Raw genomic sequence first — 21,324 nt, 5'->3', positions numbered from 1 at the left:
TGTATGCTAGTCCCTCCTTCCTCCCGTCCCTCCTCTCCCTCTTCATGCCCCCCACCCTCCCCTCCTCTCTTGCCTTGCCTGTCAGCCACACAATGTAAGGACATCACCAGGGAGTCTGGCTGCTGTGCTTTACATTATTCTCTCTGACAAAACACACCAAAAAAAATAAAAAATGAAGCATTCCATCGGACTGAATCTGTGTTAAGACCACAGCGCCATAGTGTGTGAGGACTGTACGCTGGTAGAATATGCAAAAACTACCAGTTGTGTGTGTGTGTTACCATTCGCACCTTCAAACAATGAATCAAATGTAACTCACACATCACGATGGCTGCTGTTGTCTGGACAAGAAACGCCAAATTTGGACCGATTTTCATGAGAAACTTACTAAAAGTTTCAAGAGTTACATTTCAGACATTCCTAAGCCATGCTCTTATGTGTGTGTGTAAGCGTGTGTGTGTGTGTACGTGTGTGTGTGTGCGTGTGGTTGACAGGCACAGTGCATTGTGCTCCATCCTGTGTGGCCTGCTTGCCCCCCAGAGATCAGTGCATTTGGTTCTATTAAAAAAAAGAAAAAAAAACCTTCTGCTTTACCAGATTGGATGATGACCTTAAGACTCTTTAAGTTCTGATTTTCTTTTTCCCCAACTCTTTTTTCTTTATTTCTTTGTCTTTTTACCTTTTCTCTATCTTTCTCTCATTTGTACTTCTACCCGACGCGAGCGGTTCTGTTTGCAGTTGATTCTGTTTTGTTGGGTTTGATCCCCCTTCCCCAGTTCTCTTTCTACCGCTGTTGTTTTTTGGGTTTTTGGGTTTGGTAGCGGGAGGTTGTGCCGGTGGTGTTTACTCTCAGAAACTAACTTCTCTTCTTTCACTCTCTGCTGTAGAACAACTTCATCAACTTGAGCTTCTTGAGGCTGTTCAGAGCAGCTCGCCTCATCAAGCTCTTGAGACAAGGGGAAACCATCCGCATCCTCTTGTGGACCTTCGTTCAGTCCTTCAAGGTATTCAGTCATGAACACACAAAGATAGTAGAACAGGGAAAACTGTTTACATCCAAAGCACTTCTTACTTAACCTCCAGGGTATCTAACTTGGACCCTATACATCTAAATTCTGTACAATCTGAAATGTAAGTTGCCTTGTTATTTAAGGAACAGTCTTTTTTTGAGGGGCTCCCAAAGGGGAAAAGGTTCCTGCATGAAAAATTGCATTGTTTTCAGCAATTTGCATTTTTTATGCAGCTGTGCAGCTCTTTTTAGTACCTTGCCAACTACCTACATGCTTGTTCTAAGTTGTAGACGGACCCAATGTGCACACCGATTTGCAAACACTCGCACAACCCCACCTGCTGGTCACTTGTTGTCAATCAATCAAGCAATCTTTATTCAGCTAGCGCCAAATCACAACAAACGTTATCTCAAGACTGTTTCCAAACAGAGCAGGTCTAGACCGTACTCTAAGACCTAACAATCAAGACCGGATAAGATCCAGTCCCATCTTACAGACAGGACTCAGTCTGATCTCATCTTAATCCACCATGAGCAGAGCACTTTGCAGCATTTAGCAAGTTACAGTGGCAAGGACAAACTTCCTTTAACAGGCAGAAACCTCCAGCAGGACCAGACTCATGTTAGACACACATCTGCTGAGACCGTGTTGGAGAGAGAGGGATAGAGGGAGATGAAGAGAGTACAAGATGATAGTAGTAGTACTTGTAGCAGCTGCAGTCTGGCACGTCCACAGCAGCAGGCCGTCTATGGCAGCATCTCAGAGGAACCTACGAGACAAGGGAGCTCAGGGACTCCAGAAAGTTCTATGGTTAGTAGCTTTAATGGGACAGGGAGAGTTCAAGTAAGTGAGTGCACTTGCTTTCTGTTCTGTTGTGAAGGTGGAGCTTCTAGACTGGTCAGCCTTGCTATGCATGAATTAAGCTTTGCACATTGAAGCAATCGGTCGCTTGCTTTTTTGAGTGCCATCTTCTTGGATAAAAAGCAACATTTGACACTGGTATATTAGTTGCACCGGTGTACGCAACTCCCTTTTAAGATACATAAAAGGGTACCATAAGTGTGTCTCATACACCAGATATTACAAAACACAGTTTATGCAAGCTATCAACCTGTGTTCACCTAGATCTGTATTGAAAACATTTGTATCGTCAGCATATAGAATAATATATGCTTCTTTGAAAGTCAAATGCAAGCTATTAATGTACTGTTTATAAGAAGTAAAAGACTACTAGCCTAATATGGAGTCGTGGCATGCTACATACTACACATACAAGTCCAAATAATTGTTAAAAATGCACATCTAATGCAACTTGATAATGTTTTATGACTATGTTTTTAGATTCCCCATAAAGTCCTAAAGTAAGGCCCATGTTTTAAAAGATTTTAAAGTGATGAACTTTGGTAATTTCAACTCAGCACAGTGTGTTTCCTTTTCCTCTGAATTATAAACCCTTTCTGTTTAATAAGTTCAATAATCTGTACCAGAATTTAGTGTACTTTCGTGTGTTTCATATACTGTAATTGGGGCTTCCTGTTTTACTTTAGACTTTGATAATCATTTAAAAATGGTTAAAAGCTCTTCTGAATATTTCCTCTCTCTCATCTCTGTTAGGCTCTGCCATACGTGTGCCTGCTCATTGCCATGCTCTTCTTCATCTATGCCATCATCGGCATGCAGGTGAGTGCTACATACCTCTCTGATTCAACTTTTGCTGTGTCGTAATATTTATAACAGCTATTTCAGGTTTAGGATTTGAAAAGAGTTTGGGGTTGTAAGGTTTTATCTCATAATCCATCAAATAAAGAAATATTTACTCTTTCAGTTCATTTATTGAAGTACAAATGAAGTCAAAAAGGACTTTGGCAAAGTAAAGAATAAAGTATATGGAATCAAATATCATTAAAATCAACACAGCATCCAGAGACCATTGTTTACGCCTTGTTTCAACTTTACCGGCCAAGTCCAGAACATGTTATAGATCCTCTTTGACTTCTTGTGGTCTATTTCCCGCTGTGTTTCTGTGTGTAGTTGTTTGGGAATCTGGCACTGGATGAGGAGAGGGAGAGTGCCATCAACGAGCACAATAATTTCCGAACCTTCATCATGGCCCTCATGCTGCTTTTCAGGTGAGTCTTACAGCTAAGCTTTTATACAGATGTCTTTATAAAGTTGTGCTAGTGTTGTGTGATTGGAGGATACCTCAGAGGGAAGGTCACAAAGCTCAGGCTGTATAGAATTATCAGACGTGCAGGCAAATAAAGGAGGTCTCAATTAGAAGCCTGTATGTGTGACGCATCACGGTGAAAACAGGGGGACCTGAATGTTGTCAGGCGGTCATGTTTGTGCAATAAAAACAGTAAGAAGACACTTTTCTGTTGATCTTTAAGAGAATGAGAAGAAATATAATGCTGAAATTGAACTTCTGCCAGAGGAAGAGGTTAAAAAAGCCCACAAGTTCATCAGGAAGAAGGCTTAAGAAATGAGTGACAGGAGGGACGGGGAGGACTTACCTTCTTCTGCTGGCTTTAAAGACGGAAATGAAGACTAAACAAAAACAGAAAGCCCATCTGAGTTTGTAGACCGACTCAAATAAAAGCCTGGTCTGCTTATTTATGGTAGCTTACAACCTGCAACAGCATTTAAGCTTCCCATTGGTGCTGCTGTGAGACGATGGTTAATAGGAACAACCTGTGGCGGTTAGAAAAACCAGGTGTTTAAGGGGGAACCCAAAAGCACAACCGGAGGCAGATGAAGCACTTAAGTGAATTTATTGAAGGGGGAAAAGGGTAGAGGGAAAGGATCCAGGGGTCCAAGGCATGAGGAGGGAATCCATGGAGAGATGAAGGCTGGAGACGTGAGGGCTTGAGGAGGAGGAGCCTGGTGAGGGAACCCAGGGAGAGAGAGTGGCAGCGTTTGGGGGCTCGTGGAGGCACTGGAAGAATGGAGGACAGCAGAGTTAGTCACTGGTAAAAACACACAAAGCTGGAAAGTTTGAACAATTGAAAATTCACGAGAGAACTCTGGAGAATGGGCCGAAATACCACATCAGATGCTGGAATAATCTGGCGCTGGAGAAGCCTCACAGCAGGGCTTAAATGCAAGTGGTGATTGCAGTTAATCTGGTGCATGTGGAGCCGCCCCAATCTCTGTGAGAAAGAGAGAGAAACAACTTCCAAAAATGCCAACTCGGAAGCCAAAAGCATGTTGCAATCACCACACAACCTTTGCTTCTTTAAGTGAATGCCTTCCTTTACACACCTCTTGCAAGTTACAGTCTCTTCCTAATGCGCTCACTCTTTCATATCCTCCAATTGTGTTCCTCTCTTGCAGGAGCGCTACGGGTGAGGCATGGCATGAGATCATGTTGGCGTGCCTGGGGGGTAAAGAATGCGACCCAGACTCAGGGAACACAGAACCTGAATGTGGCAGCACCTTCGCCTACACCTACTTTGTCTCCTTCATCTTCCTCTGCTCGTTCTTGGTAAGAGGAAGGAAAGACTCGGGATGAAGCCGCTCAGTCTGCATGCTTCCAACAGAGCCAGTTCTCACTCTGTTTACCTTGTCCTCGCTCCAGATGCTGAATCTTTTCGTGGCTGTCATCATGGACAACTTTGAGTACCTCACCAGGGACTCATCCATCCTGGGACCGCATCACTTGGACGAGTATGTAAGGATATGGGCCGAGTACGACCCTGCAGCTTGGTGAGTGGTGCGCAAGCATTCAGCACGTACGAGGCAATCATAAGGCAGAAATACACACTGGAGGGAGTGAACACACAGACATGCAGACAACAGTTTCATGTATTGACTTAAAACACGCTAAATTTAAGACATCACTGTAAACAGTTGGACAGTCTCATACTGCTGTTACATAACTCTTAACCCCTGACTTTCTCTCCCGGCCCGAATCGGCGCACAAGCTGGACAGACGAGTTAGTGACTCAAGATCTACATGGAGAGATTAAGTTAAAGCCAGTAAAAGGCTGGCCTCCTTGAGTAAAGCTCCTCTCTCTCTCTTCCTCTCTTACAAACTCTATCTTCTTTATAAAAACTGCACAATTTGTGCTCAGTGACAAATGTATTCCTCTCCTTGTCCTCCTCTGTTACAAGTGTGTTCCTCCTCCTTTTCTCAGTGTAAATAAATGCCCTTCTTTCTCCTCCTCTCTCTCTCTCTCTTCTTACATCTAATCTCCTGTTTCATCTTCCTCTGCTCTCTTCTTCTCTCTGTATTCTGTGTTCCCTCACCTAACCTCCCCTCCTTGTATTTTTCTTGCAGCGGGCGCATACATTATAAGGATATGTACAGTTTATTGCGAGTTATCTCCCCTCCCCTGGGCCTTGGCAAGAAATGCCCACATAGGGTGGCCTGCAAGGTTTGGACCAAACCCCTAAAGCACAAACTTTAAACGCAACCTGCTCGCCTTTTTTTAAGAGACTGGAATGAATGTCGCTCTTAATCACTTTCAAAAACAGATTCTTTCCTGATTCAACATTTTATTTTGTTTGCTTTGACTCTTCTTATTTTGGGTTTGCATTCTTCACTTGTTTTTAAACTCATTCCACCATTGAATCATACTTTTTTGGGGGGGGGATGTTTTTTTGTTTTTTTTTTTTGTTTTTTTTGTTGTATATGCATTCTGACGATGAGAATGAGAATGTTTGGGACAATGCAGAAATGCACACACACACACACTCTAGTTCGCACTTGCACACACACACACCAGTAGCGGTGTGTGAAGCATGAGGTGGTGCACTGCACTCGCTATTGTCTTCTGACTGAACGCTGGGGGAAAAACGACACTGATGATGTGTTGACTTTGAATTCAGTGTTATATGTAATACGTTAGAGTCTAGACTTCCAGTCAGCCATTGTCTTTGAGTTCCGCTTGCTGTCTAATTTTTGCCTGGGCAGAAATGGTCGAGCAATGTGCATCGTTCTTGTTTGAGTTGGGGTTCTTTGGGGAGGGTGGGAAGAAGTGACTTTAGCTGCAGAGACACACGCAGAGACGGCTTGGTTCTGATAATGTCACCACGCTCATAGCTGTTATAGAAGAAGGCCAGTGTTTTCCAGCCATGTGGCATCAAGGCTCAACGCTCTGCTGTCTTTGATTATAATCCATCACACAGAAAATCTGCAAGAGACAAATTTAAAACGGCTGATATCAGCTTGCAATGAAAACTGCAGATTCTTTCGCCTCCATGGCACATGTTTGGGAAACACTGTGCTCAGCAGTTTGCAATATCTGATTTTGCATTTTAAAGCCACTATGTGTAGATTTTTATGTGGTTATGCAATCACATTACAAGCTTAGTCCTAGATAGCCAAATAATGACCTCACTTTGGGACATTTGTATGAAAGAGTAGGCATTTTAAAAGTATTAGAAATTAGTTTCTGTAAACTTTTTGATATTGGATTTTAAATTGGGCTGGACTCTAGAAAACCAGCTCTAGAAGGAGTTAGATACCAGCTATTTAAAACAACACTAGCATCATCCACAGGCTAAATATGGACGCGCGTTATCAGCTGCACGTCCAGAGTCTTGAAAGCATGGTAAACTCTTTCTGTGTAAGGATTTTCTATCAGTAGCAAACTTTTAGATTCACTCATATCTTCATGCATACTTAGTGAGACTCCTTCCTTTGAAAGCATATACTGATTTTAACTTTTATGAGAAGAATTAAAGGCCAAAATCTCTTAATTCTGCACATAGTGTCTTTAAAAACTTAAGGTATATATACTTTGTTTGGCCTGTTACACGCTCTTCTTGAAGAATGCCTACACAAAAATTCAATACATGGTATTTAATGTATGAAATTTAGATAATTTTCCAAAAACTTGCAGCAATGTTAAGCGACTAAAACAAGCATTATGAGCAATTCTTCTGTAAAAACAAATCAAATGGAAATCAAGTTGCATTCTCAGCCTAGAAAGATCTTAGAGTATGTTGTAGCATCCCTTCTTTGCAGCCTCTGATCACCTAAATCTAATCTTTCCCGTGTGTATTCATGAGCAGAAAGCTGGAGTCACACACACGTTTGTGACGGCACACCTTTAAAGGAGAATGTAACAGGCCTGTTACCTTAAATACTGTAGTAATGAGGCCAAACCTGCTCTGTTTGTGGCTCTGCTGAATGGGGATAGAAGGAAAGGGGCAGGGTGTGTGTGTGGTTTTGGGGCAGGGACTGTGGACATAGAAGAGGTTGTGTCCATCAGATACCTCTTCATCACTAACGGTATCTTCGGATGCTCATGGAAAACATTTTGATGATGATGTCTGTGTTTGTTTTACAAATGTTGAAGGTGCTGCACTTTAGAGAGGCTCAGTTCATCCTTATCATTAAAAACACACTGACCAGTGAGGACCAGTTCAGCCCCCAACTTAAGCTCCAGATATCTGATGAATATAATCCTTCATCCGGTTAAATAGAAAAGGTAGAAATGACAGTTATACTTCATGAAACCTGAGAACAGAGAGGGCTTAATCAGGCTTATTAAAACATAAAACACTAATAGAGGAATCTTCATATCTGATTCCATTCACATTTATTAAACCCAACTCATTTTTATTTATATAACACCTTTCATACATTCAAGCATGCAGCCCAAAGTGCTACAAAAAGAAAACAGAGAGACAGAAAATAGAAGAAAGAGATAAAATAAAAAAGACTAAAACAAGATAGAGGGATGTGATATGAAATAGTTAAAAAATAAGATAAAATACTTAAATAAAATAGAAATAAATAAAAAATCATAGATAAATACTAGAAAAGAATGAAATAAAATATAACAAATTTAAAAACATAGAATAAGATTAATTAAATAAAACCAGATAAATACAAGAAAGGAAATAAAAAAGATAGAATAAAAAAAAACTAAATTAAATAAAATAAGATAAATGCCAAAAAAAAGAAAAAGGAAATAGAATAAAGAAGGAAAGACAGAATAAAATAATATAGTATAAATTAAATTAAATCAGATAAATACCAGAAAAGAAAAAAAAAATACGATAAAACAAATAAAAAAGACAGAATAAAAAATATTAAAAAAGCAATTAAATAAAACCAGAGAAATACCAGAAAAGAAATAATGAAATGAAATCAATTTTTTAAAAAGTGGAATAAAATAAGAATAAAAATAAATAAGAAAAATCTGATAAATAACAGAAAAAATAAAAAAATAATTAAAATCAATTAAAAAAGATAGAATAAAATAAAATACAATAAAATCATATAAATACTAGAAAAGAAAAAAAAAGATAGAATCAAATAAACTAAAAACAAATGATGCTAAAACAATGGTCATAATGCTAATAATGCTGTTCAGGGCTAAAAAAAATAAATAAAATCATCCAGAGAGCTTGTAATTTTAATGTCCAGAGGTAGAGAGTTTCACAGTTTTGGTGCACAAACACAGAAAGCTCTCTCTCCCTGTGAGGGACACATGAGGAACATTGAAACACCAATGTCAGCAAGAGCCCTAGCTTAGTGTATTAAATCATTAAAGGGCCTCAGTGTTGTTCTGTTTGAGGGATGTTTATGCATAATGGTTTGTAACTTAGACACAAGTCCTTTTACATCCATTTTATATCTAGAACCTGAGGCGTATAAAAGTGAAAGTACTCAGAGGTTATCTTTTTAGTGATGAGGGTGAACTGAGCGTCTGTACGCACTGTTGGGCTGTCCCAGCTCTTCCCATGAACACCTGGAGGCGCAGACGTGAGCAGAGGTTCCTGGTGGACACGCAGCCTCACTTTACAGACTGCATTGACTTGTCATTGTGACTCACTTCAATCTCTGCAGCGGTGCTTTTCTTTGCCTGCTAGAAGCCCCGCTGCCAGTTCTATTCGAGCGTCGAAAAAAACTCCCCAATCCCCCTTTTCACCTCGCATAGAACGGTGTCTCAACAACAACAACAACAACAACTAACTGAACTAAATAACAACTCCTCCAACCCTCCTCTCCTTCCTCAACCTTTCTACCCTTCCTTTCCTTTCCTTTCCTTTCCCTTACTTTATGATAAACCAGACTAGACTCCATGTAAAGAACTCCCTCCTTCTCTCTCTCTCTCTTTGTCCTTTTTTTCTCTCACCAAAGCAAACCACATATCCAGAGCGATCAGAACAATAACCTCTGTGTATTTGTTTCCCTCCCTCTTCCTTTCTTTTGTTGGTTTCTTTCTTTTTTCTCCTCATGTCTCCTCTTCCAAACACACCTCTGTGCGTCTTCCCTCTCCCCGCCCCCTCATTGTTTTTCTTTCGTTCGTTTACTCGTCGTCCGTCTTCGTTTGTTCTGTCTGTCGGGCGTGTGTGTGTGTGTGTGTGTGTGTGTGTGTGTGTGTGTGTCCGGTGTGTGACTGCGTGTGTGCGTGTGATGTCCGCGTGGGTGTGTTTGTGTGGCCACCCCAGCGGCCGGATCAGTTACACAGACATGTATCAGATGCTAAGACACATGTGTCCGCCGCTAGGCCTCGGGAAGAGGTGTCCCGCCCGGGTCGCCTATAAGGTAGACTCGCTCCCCACCTTACCCCTCCACCCCCCTCAACCACCACCTCCACCTCCTTCTGTCCCTCCCTTACTCCCATTATCACCCTCTCTCCCCCTCTTTTCCCCCCCCTCCAGTCTCCGTCCTATAAACCTCCCCATCGCTGGGGAGGAGAACCTCTCCTCTCTCTTACCCTATCTCCCCCGTCTCCTCTCCTCCTCCTCCTCCACCACCTCCCTACTCCCTTACGCCCCTCCCTCCTTCCTCCCAGCGGTGTTCTCCTCATTGTCTGTTAGTGGTGGTTGTGGTGGTGGTGAGCGCTGTCCTCTCTTCTCTCTCTCCGACCGCGGGGATGGAGGGATGGGCTTTTGTCGTGCAGTGAAGTGAAGTGATAGTGGAGTGGTAGTCAATCCTCTTTCTTTTATTTCCTCCCGTCAGGCCGCAGGAGTAAGAGAACGGAGGAGACTTTGCCAGTCCTTCTGCAACCTGCACGGACGCATGCACACGCAAAAAAACACAGACACGCCAAAAACCCAGTTAGCTCCCAATTGTCCCGAACGTATCGAGGAATATTGGCTTGTTTATAGCTTTGAAATTAATATTTCATATTGTGAATTATTCAATGGGCTTGCATTTGTTCAACTATTGATTAAGATCTTTGTTGTGACATAAAGTCCCCTCAGTGTCAAAAGCTATAAAAGCTGAAATACAAAATGTATGAGTAAACAGTATTGAGCCACATTTCTTCTTTATCTGCTGCAAGTCTGATTATTTCATAACATTTTAAAAACAATCCTCCTGTTAAGACTTCCTTGTGGTTATTACTTCCTTTCTTAGCGTCTATGTAGAGATGTCTGTGCTGAGTAAGTCCTTTGTTCCTGTGGCAATCTGAAGTAGAGGCAGAGATGAAATGAGATTAGATTAACCCAGAGTAATATCCCCCCCCCCCCCCCGACGTGCAACTCTTTGCTTACGATGCAGGTACAGAAGGACCGGAAAGGTTGTCTGTCTTCAGTCCTCTGCGTCTCTTATTCCTGTGGATGGCACTTTAGTGCTCACATACACATGCCCACATTTCCATACACGATCAAGAAAAGTTGTGCCCTCCCCCTCCCCCTCCTCCCACCTCCCCCTTTTGATCAAGATGCTTTTTTGACGTCCAGTGACACTTCTGCGGTGTCTGTGGTTTCTCTTTGTGCCTCAGACCACCAGGGTAAAGATTTGGTTTTAGTTTTTCCGGCATCAGCTGTTGTTCTGTCTTGTTCACTCTTCTCTCAAACTCAGTAGTGTCACCATCTTTGTATCATCTCTATCAGTCTCTTCTTCAGGGACATCCGGATTCAACAAAACAGGGTTACCATTAATTACTGGAGCATGTTTAAAGTCGCAAAACCATAGACTGTATAATAAATGGACGTAGTATCAGTGACGTCACCCATCTGTTTCTGAAGCGCTGATTTGAAGGCAATCGTTGGCGGCAGCCATATTGGAAATGCTGAACTCAACCAAACTGCTGTCAAGCTAGTGTGAGGTAAAGAGGCGGGCCTTTAACCTCCTAGCTAACAGCTACAGTGTTCCTGTCTGTAAGTAAAGTCAGCCACGCCCTTATTTGGGCAAAACTCCTAAGTTTAATATATTCTGCAGCCAGCCTCAAGTGGACGCTCAATGAACTGCAGTTTCACATGGGCTTCATATTTTGAGACCAGAGGTTGCTGTTGTATCTGTACTTCATTGATGCAATATAATATTATTAACTTTATGTAGTGACACTAAATATGGTTGGTCATAGTTAATACTTCCAATTAATGTTAACCGATGGTTCTTATCAATCAATCATCCTTCCATCCATCCATTATCTTGACCGCTTATCCCGTCAGGGGTCACGGGGGGCTGGAGCCTATCCCAGCTGGCTTCGGGCGGAAGGCAGGGTACACCCTGGACAGGTCGCCAACCTATCACAGGGCAAACACAGAGAGACAGACAACCATTCATGCACACACTCACACCTACGGGCAATTTAGAGTGATCAATCAACCTGAGCATGTTTTTGGATTGTGGGAGGAAGCCGGAGAACCCGGAGAGAACCCACGCACGCACGGGGAGAACATGCAAACTCCACACAGAAAGGCACCCACCCGGCCGGGGATTCGAACCAGGAACCTTCTAGCTGTGAGGCAACAGCGCTACCCACTGCACCACCGTGCATCAATCAATCAAGCTTTATTTATATAGCACATTTCATACAAATCAAATGCAACCCAAAGTGCTTTACAGCGATTGAAAAACAAGAAGCAGAAGTAAAAAAAATGGCAAGACATATTAGGGGAAAACAATACAAAAAAATACTAATAATAATAAAATATAATAAAATAGCGACTAAAATAGAGACTAATGCACACCAGCAACAAAATATGTGTTATTAAAATAAGTTAAAGCATCAAAATTAAGAATACAAATAGTTAAAATAGTTTTTAAAAGGGTATGGATAAGAGTTAAAAATAAAACTAAGGCTAAAAATATCAATAAAAACTGAGTAGATAAATAAAATAAATAGATTAATGATAGAATAAGATAACGTATGCAGTCCACAAGATGGAAGTATGCCCCCTGTTAATGTTGCAGTTCAAGTGCTGTAAAGAAGTGACGTACAGTTACAGGGTTCCTGAGAATGAGACAGAATTGAAAGTGTGTTCGTGTCATGCATTGTTGACGTAATGCTGCAAAGTTCCCAGTAAAATGAAGCAGCATACTAAGTGATGTCCGGTCGTCTTTCTAGAAGTTGTAGCTGAGTTCCCACAGTTGCCGCTTGGGCAAAATGCTCTGAAAAGTAGCACTGCAACAGCAAATAGCCTGTAAGCTACTGCTGAAAGCATCGTCACAGCCCTAAATCCTCAGTAATTAGCGCTGTTCTTTAATTTTAGGTTTAAGGATTTGAGCATGAAGGAATAGCTCTTTGCACTTTTTAATAGTATGTGTATTACGCACCTCAAAAGAACTGAACTATCTGTTTAACTGCAGGTTCACTGTTAAAATGAAAAAAGCTGTGAAAACTCAAAATGTCAAGGCAACTGTCTGCACTAGATTTTGGAGTTTTGAGGCTAACTAGAAATCTTACATTTGAGCCAACTGAACAGTTTTTGTTGAGATAACTTAACATTCACATGTAGTGTAACTTAAAGGTGACATATCATGCAAAATTGACTTTTTAATGGTTCTCTACCTGAAATATGTTTCCCTGTCTACAAACCCCCCGAGAATGAAAAAAATCCATTCTGCCCCTGTTCTGATTTCTCCACCTTTCTGTAAATGTGTGTGAAACGAGCCGTTTCAGACTTCAGTGTTTTTGTTACGTAACAACAATATCCGGTCTGTCACGGAGTCAGAGCTCGGAGCTTGTTCAGTCCATAGACTGTATAAAATAATACTGAATCCCTCCTCCGTTTTTCATTACCTGCACACATGTGTGCTAACAAGGAGCTTAGGAGGGAGGCATGCTAGTTGTAGGCTGCCTTTCTGGCAGTGGTCGGTTTGACTCCCCACGTCTGCAGATTTGAAGATATAGTGGATGATTTTTATTTGTCATGGATAAGTGCTAGCGCTAATTAGCATAGCCACATAGCTATATGTTCATAGCTGTAGCTGTAGCTGTGTACAAAGACACACGTCGACATAGTGACAAATAAAACAACAAGAAACACTAAATCTGTGACCAATCCTTCAGAAAGGTCCTGCTGCAGGCGCCTCTCCGTCAGGATCAGATTCAGAGGGTTGAAGTAACGCGATCTCTGAGCAGCCGTGTATATTCAGCCAACATGTAAACATTAGATCAACGTGCTGGAGAGCCGAGGCACATCCACTTCCGGAGGGGGCGTGGTCAGAGGGAAAACAGAGTGTTCTGATGAGGACTGAAGAAGAGGGTTTTTCAGGCAGACCAAAATCTGATTTCAAAGTGTTTTTTTGAGCATAAACTTTAAAGACATGTTTTGGGGACCTCTTAGACCAATATATATTGATGAAAAAAGCGTGATATGTCCCCTTTAAAGTTTTGAGTTCTACATACTAAGAAGTGAAAGTTGTGCCAACTTATTATTGTTTGTTCAGAAAATGTCCCTCTGTTACTGCACATTACTGCACCGTTTTCCCACTTGCAAGGTAGCTAGCTAATGTTCAAGGCGGCTAACTATTGGTAATGACCAATGCCTTATTAAACTAACTAAACATATGAAAGTTACATTAACCGGTAATCAACTCACCATCAACTGACCAACTGTAAAGCTAGAGTTTCAATACCATACTCGGTAACACTTTACAATAAGGGTCCCTTAATTAGCGTTAGTTAATGCATTATTAAGCATTAATTAACAGTTTAAAAATAGTTTAATAATCCTTATAATGTATTACCTAACATTAACTAACACATTAGTTAATGCATTAATAAGCAGTTAATTAATGTCCACTGCTCAGAGTTAATTAATACATTATTAAGCATTAATAAAAGTTACAAAACTTAATTAGTTAAGCATTAGTGAATGCTTTCTGGACCCTTATTGTAAAGTGTAACACATGCATCACTTAAGTAACACATTATAAATGCTAAACTGCCTCATAAGCATTACTTAACCATAATTAAGCATTAGTGAATGCTTTTTGGACCCTTATTGTAAAGTGTAACACATGTATCCCTTAGGTAACACATACGCTGAAGCAAAATGAGTTGAAATGTAGTTGAAGCAACACATATAAAGAATTTAACACATTTTATTTAGAATTAAAACAGATAATCACAGATAACATCTCAACTGGCACAGAGAAGTACGGTGGCCCTGAGAGCTCACAGCACTGCAACTTGACAAAACACAAGAAAATTAAGAAAACATCTTCATCAATTTGACAACACACGCGCAGCATTTAGAAAACGCGATGCAAAGACCACAACACAATACGTTAGAAAAACGCGCTGCAAATAGACAGCAACACAACAGAAGTGTTTCCAGAGGACACTTAAAAGTGATGCACACGCTTATGCTTATGCTGATGCTAATGAGGCAGTTTAGCATTTATAATGTGTTACTTAAGTGATGCATGTGTTACACTTTACAATAAGGGTCCAGAAAGCATTCACTAACGGTTAACTAATTAAGTTTTGTAACTTTTATTAATGCTTAATAATGTATTAATTAACTCTGAGCAGTGGACATTAATTAACTGCTTATTAATGCACTAACTAATGTGTTAGTTAATGTTAGGTAATACATTGTAACGATTATTAAACTATTATTAAACTGTTAATTAATGCTTAATAATGCATTAACTAATGCTGATTAAGGGACCCTTATTGTAAAGTGTTACCCAATACTCAAACAAAACACTCACCTTTAGGGCGATCAAATCCACACAGGACAGGAGAGATGGCGCCACATGTGGGGAATTGAAAGTGTGGAAGACCCCTGCAGATCTGAGTTGGAGACCCCGTTCTTTGCCTGAAGCATACTCAAATAATTTAGCTGAGCCTCAAACTCATAAGTTCAAGTTTTGCCAACCTAACTTATGAAATGAGACCAACTTTACACAACAGACTTAATGCAGGTAGTTGAGATAACTACTTCGATGTAGTTTGCAACATAATGGAACATTTTCAGGCCAACAATTTAAAGTTTTCATTTTTATAGCGTTGATGCTCAATGGTAACATGAAATCAACCTGCAGTGGTCCTGGTTTTATCTCCCCACTGCTTTGCCTAGGCTAATAAACCATTGCAGGTCCACAAACATGCTGGGTTTTCCGTGTTAGTGTTTTCAGAAGTCAATACTCTGACTCTTGAGGTGCTCCAGCAGCAAATTAGATAAAAACGTTCTTTTATTTTGAAAGATTCTAAGCCTGCTTCTAGCTTAAAGTTTCCTCACTTTGCCTCGAATTAACCCTCAAACAGAGACGATGAAACATTCCATTGTGCTACACTTTAATTGAATCCGGATGTGAGTAGTCTAATCTTCTGTCTCTCTTCTTCTTTCTCATCACCTTTGTTCCCTCTTTCACTTTGCTCTCTCCTCTGTCTCTTCCTAAGTCTTCGCATTACTTCTCTCATTCCTCTGTTGTCCTCCGAGTCCACTCACAGGCCATCAGCATCCATCTTCACCCCTTCATAACACCTCTCGGTCCATCCCAGCCAGCTCTGTCTCTCCCTTACCTCTCCTCTCAGTTCTGTCTTTTCCTTTTTGTGAAGACTGTATCGGCAGTGGCCCCATCACATACTTCAGCCATCCAAGCCTCTAGTGTTCATTGAGATAACTCCACTGAAAAATAAGAGTCCATCCAAGGACATTTGGAGATTAGAAAGTCCTCATGGTTTTTTTTTTTTTTTTGTTAGAATGAAAGAAGGGGAAGGTTAGACATCTTCAACCTTCTTGACGCTGATCACTCTTAATGCATATGGCCTTCCCTTTGGTGGACACTATGCCTCACCCTCTCTGGGGAAAACGTAGTTTTGGATAAACGTGCATCACAATGAAACCTGACCTCTTTAGCAAAGTAATGTCAGTGTTGTTTTTAGTCCTTGTCTTTATCTCTTGTCTCGTTCTGTAGTTTTTCAGACTTTCTTCTCTCTTTCCTCTCTTCTTCCTACAAAGACACTACGCTTCCTCTTTTTATTAACTGACCCACAATCCCTCGATTCTACTCTCTCAGTGTTTCGCCACCTTCCTCTCCCTCCTCATTTTCAACCCTTCCCTTTTTATCTGTAACTACATCTCATGAACCGAGCCTAGAGTCGCCTACCTTTAGCTCAACTAACTGCTGTTCCCGCCATGTGACCCCCCCCCCTTTAGAGACCCCCCTCTCTCCCCCTAATCCTAACTTAAAGTAAAGTCTGGTTGGTTCAAAACAAAAACAGAAAGAAACGTCAGTCATCTCTTTTTGATCTTCTTTATGATTTTTCTTCTTTCAGGGAATGCCACAACTCTAATCCTCTCTAACTCTGACAACCCCTAAAGACACTGCACCCGTTTGGCATTGAGAGAGATCTTGACTTGATATGAATACCATCGCTGACAAATTTGACTTTGAATAAGTGAAACAAAATGTGTTTAGCAAAAAAAAAAAAAAAAGACATAAGAAATGAATATTAGGATCAATCCGGTTGGATTGAGGATACTCTCTTTGCGCGGATGCACGGCTGCTTGTATTGTGAAAGTGGATTTTGAGGGAAGTCCAGGGGTAGCGGGCTGGGTAGATGGGGAAATTTTTGGTTTTTAAACAATGGGAGTGAAGTTAAGGCATGTTGCATGCTCTGTGTGTCTGGGCTCGTGGGATTCCAGTGGGGGGTGTTGTGTGGTGTTGCATGCCATCCTCGTGCTCCCTGTCCGCATTGCTATGGGCGACATCAAGCCTACTTGTCTGCCTGTTGCCTGCCGAGCGCTGTGGATGTTGGCCAATGCCCTTCGCCTCCTGCGTAGTACCCGGCTTTGGGCATGCCTGACACTCTCACACACTCAGGAACACACGAGCACGAACACAACCTCACAGTCATCGTACTGCCGTGCTTGCCATTGTTAGTGCCCAACGCTCATGTTCGGAGGTAAATTCGATGGATTCCAACTGGTCGGGATAGGAACGGCAAGCGGCACCAGCTGGCCCAGCTTGTTTCGTTCTATCCGCAGGTTTCTCCATTGCGTTTACCTGGTATAGACATGTAAAGACAGGGAACCTCCTTTTTTTGGGTAGGGGGAGCTCTATAGCAGATGCCAAAGTAACATTTGACAACAGCAGTCTCCTGAAAAATGGCACAATTACTCCAGTGATACTGTTAATGTTTCCCAGTCGACCTATTTTGTCTCCAAAGGACTCCAATTAAGCGCCCTTAATTGCAGTCTGCAAATAACTCTGTGTAAGTGGGGGGACCGGGTGGGATGCTGGGGTTGGAGTGGGGCGGGTGGTCGGGGTATGTGTACTGTTATATATTTATATCTATGTGTGTAACAAGAAGGATGTGTAAATGCGCCACTGCATTCACACATTTAGGGAACATGGGCACAGGTTGGGTCGGAGGTCATTCTGGCTCCGATTGTTCTTCCTTGTGGTTCTCGGCTCTCACAGTTGCTTAGCAGCAGATGGCCCTCATTGGATACTTGTGCTGTCTCGTAGAGTATCATTGGAAAAAACAGGAGATGCAGGGACTCGGCGATTCAAGGTTTTCCCCAAGCTAATGCCCTAAAATGTACAAGTCTCAAAACTAAACCAGCAGTGGACGTTTAAATAAGCAGGAGAGGACTTCGAATTCCAAGCACCTCAAGTTGAAATTCACCGACTTAACCTGAGTCCAACCTGAAAGAATCACCGTGAACACTTCACGCCATTCTTGCCTCGAAACCTTAAACAAAACCTGAATCCAGTCCGTCTTTAATTGGCTGTTGTCTATGGAGCTCTCTCAAACCCTGTCCCCATCCCCTTTGCCCCGCCCCCATCCTGGAGGTTCAGGCATGTCAGACAAATCAAGGACATGTCCCGTTCTCATCCTCTCATCCTGACTGGCTCTCCACAGAGGCTGCTGCGCATGGATCTACCAGTTGCCGAAGATAACACGGTGCATTTTAACTCCACCCTCATGGCTCTGATCAGGACAGCACTGGATATAAAGATTGCCAAGGGTATGCCCCCCCGATGTATTATAAACCCTTTACTCCTTCTGTTTAGCTGAGTTCCTGTGCGGTCTGATATTCTTGGGTATTCCTGGGTTGGACTTTGACCTCCAGGTTTCTTTCCAATCCTCTCAAAAAGCAATCTCTAGATTTTGGTAGCACATTTTGAAAGAACGTTGTCTTTACTCTGACACTAACATATTACTCTTTGTTTTGGGTGAATGTGTGCATGCCTGAATGGCTAAATCTGTTTCCTTTGGCCTACCTGGTCTGTACTTTCTGTGCTCTGTTTTAATTTATGTGGGATGATTGCATATGTGTGGATGTATGCACTTGGGGTTGTCCCAAATGTTTTGTTCATGATTGTGCGTGCGTGTGTGTGGGGGCACTCTGGGTCGGCTGGGCTACCCAGGCGGTGCAGACAAGCACCAGATGGATGCGGAGCTCCGAAAGGAGATGATGGCCATTTGGCCAAACTTATCCCAGAAGACTCTGGATCTCCTGGTTACACCGCACAAGGGTAAGTTGGAGGCAAAACTGTGCATAGTGGTGTTTCTGTGTCCAATCACCAGTTCACCAAGAGGACAGCTTCCACCAACCAGTGTCATTCACTGCTTAGCATCTCCTGATCAGGCCACTCCAACAGGAACACATACTGTACAAACACACACACATCTTAAGACCCTGTACCTCAAACATACTTCCACAGCTGACACGAGGAAACTTTTCAACCACCATTAATGGGCATCAGGAGTCGTGGTGATTCCCCTGGCCTATCGTAGTGAGTCTTGTTCCTCCAGTGAGTCTTTGCTCACGTCCCTCACTAGGGGTGTAACGATTCTTTTTAACAACGATTCGATTCGTATCATGATTCGTGGTTGCCGATACGATTAAAGGACGATATTGGTTCATTTAGACGATTCAGTGACTTGAAATCAATTAGTAACTTTTTAGCCAAAAATTCAACCAGTGTGACTGCGAAATAAATAACTTGACACTGGGCAGTCTTATGGCTCGTTTCCACCAAGCGGTCTGGTTTGGATCGGTACAGTTTGGTACGGGTCGGATCGGTAACGCCTGATCCTGTTTGCGTTTCCACAGCCAACCGTGCCCTACTTGGTGGACGGCGTGTAAGCCGGATGCCGTTAGCCGTGTCAGCTACATAATAGCGTGACGTCATGGCAGCGCGACACAGTGTACCCCGCTAATAAATGCAACAAAGAAGAAAAATGCAAGGAATGTCTGTACCTCTGCGGTCGACCATGGAAGTCCACTGGAGATTTAAACATGGCGGGGTTATGTGTTGTTCGTTGTTGTCGCACGGGAAGTGACGATTCTTCTGACCAATCAACGGACTGCAGTGTTTCTAGCTCCACCTTCTGGGGTTGGATCGGTATGTCTGGCACCCCAACAGAAGGGTAATTTGGGGGACCTGGTCAATGGAAACGCCACAAAAATGCATGCCGTACAGAAACCAACCGAACTGAACCACTTGGTGGAAACGGGGCTCTAGACTCCTGTTGTTTCTTGTAAGGGAATCAGGTATAACTTAATTATGACTAAAGTCTCTGACTGAACATGCTGGTGAGGCCTGAGGCTTCTGCAGAGCTGATGTTACCTTGAGAAAGTTGCAAGAGGTGCCTGGACGGTCGGCGTTGTGTGAAATCACATGGCGCCTTAGTAGGTGGTTGGATAGATTTGTGTGTTGCCGTGGTTACTTTACTTGACCTTTACATCTCCTACAAACAGTGAGCGACTTATTTAGACACATCTCCATCTTTGCAAAAGCCAAAGTGTTTCCACACACTGGACCGCAATGGTGGCTTGATACTTTCTCGCTTGCCGGCTTCTCATCTGCCATCCGCCATGCTATGTTTTGTTGTCTGCAGGCGCTTGAATTGAGTAACGTTTAGTGTCTTTATCATTAAAAGTGCAACAAAAAAAACATCCATATAAAGCTTAAATCCAATGCATTATTTTCCAGTATTGATACAATCGACTTATTACCTTTTAAAAACGATGTTAGATGGATATATGTCGTCCGGAAGGCCAACCTGCCGAGCACAGATTGATGTAGTCGGATCAGAGGAATATAAATCCATACATTGATGTAGTAGATGAATCGTTACACCCCTATCCCTCACCAATCTGTACAAACAACAAAGACATGAACACGCTTCCCAGCTATAAACACAATATGTGTGTTTGTCTGAAGGTCTGCTGAGTCAGGGGTTCATAGTTGTTAAAATATTTGTTGTAAGGTCAAGGGGAATTTATGGTCAGTCATGCAGTCTGATGCTATAGCAGCCAAGCACAGGCAGAGTTATAGGCTGAATGGCATTGTTACCAAGAAATGGAAGGATAAGACCTTTGTGTCCTCATGCAACCTGACTTTACAAACATAACTCTGACCAATGGGGAGCTCAGCATTGTAAGACAGGAACGTTACACCTTGATATTTGATATGCAGGTGGCTTTATCAATGGGACAGCCCAAAATGCCACTGGTTGCAACACAAGGTTTGCCGGAGCAGTCGGCTTCTTGACGAGTTGCCTCAGTTTATTTGACCTCCGCCATCTCACTTGTTCATGGAAACACCTTTACCTCTTTTTAAACTGCTCCCTTTTTAGATAAGCGGTTGTTCTTGGCCTGAAGCATCTGCCATAGCATGTCAAACACAACCTTACAAATGGATGATTGCATTTTGTTACTCATTAGCATAAGTCGCTCCTGCATCATGAGTGTTTTCAGACGGACGTCCCCATGCAAGAACTCCCCATGCACGCCAACACACATGTACTCAGACACACAGAACACATCAGACTGGACGCCTGCACTGCTGATCTACCCACCACTTCAGTTAGTCCTGGTATCAGGGGGTGCCTACTATAGAAGATCCTCTATAGAAGTCTTTTCACTACAGGAAGAATCAAGCTAACAAATTAGCCAATAGATTGAGGCTTTTTTACATTTACATACAATGATTGTGATGGATAAATATTCTATTGTTAAACTGTTTGGAATGAGAGCATTTCAGTATGAGTAGCATAATAATGCATGAAGAGAAATAGCACCAAGTTGTTTGGCTAAAGGCATGGCATCTTTTAAGGTAAAAGATATGCACTGACATGTCTTATTGCCCAATGATAAGATGAGAGAATAAGCATGAGAATAAACATGTTATAAACCTGAAGAC

At 42.1% G+C, this 21,324-nt stretch overlaps 1 protein-coding gene across 1 annotated transcript in view; it reads left to right on the top strand.

The window, feature by feature from the left end:
* The window catches only part of cacna1ab (calcium channel, voltage-dependent, P/Q type, alpha 1A subunit, b), a 148,201-nt gene that overhangs the window by 100,567 nt on the left and 26,310 nt on the right, over nucleotides 1-21,324 (top strand). The window contains exons 32-39 of the mRNA XM_034688888.1: nucleotides 888-1,004; nucleotides 2,625-2,690; nucleotides 3,042-3,139; nucleotides 4,344-4,494; nucleotides 4,588-4,715; nucleotides 5,290-5,386; nucleotides 18,032-18,137; nucleotides 18,541-18,648. Of these exons, the coding sequence (XP_034544779.1) occupies nucleotides 888-1,004; nucleotides 2,625-2,690; nucleotides 3,042-3,139; nucleotides 4,344-4,494; nucleotides 4,588-4,715; nucleotides 5,290-5,386; nucleotides 18,032-18,137; nucleotides 18,541-18,648 (871 nt within the window). The remainder of the gene's footprint in view (nucleotides 1-887; nucleotides 1,005-2,624; nucleotides 2,691-3,041; nucleotides 3,140-4,343; nucleotides 4,495-4,587; nucleotides 4,716-5,289; nucleotides 5,387-18,031; nucleotides 18,138-18,540; nucleotides 18,649-21,324) is intronic.

Source organism: Notolabrus celidotus, chromosome 7 (genome assembly GCF_009762535.1).
Source record: "Notolabrus celidotus isolate fNotCel1 chromosome 7, fNotCel1.pri, whole genome shotgun sequence".
Lineage (NCBI taxonomy): Eukaryota > Metazoa > Chordata > Actinopteri > Labriformes > Labridae > Notolabrus > Notolabrus celidotus.
This window is presented reverse-complemented; position numbering and strand designations above follow the sequence as displayed.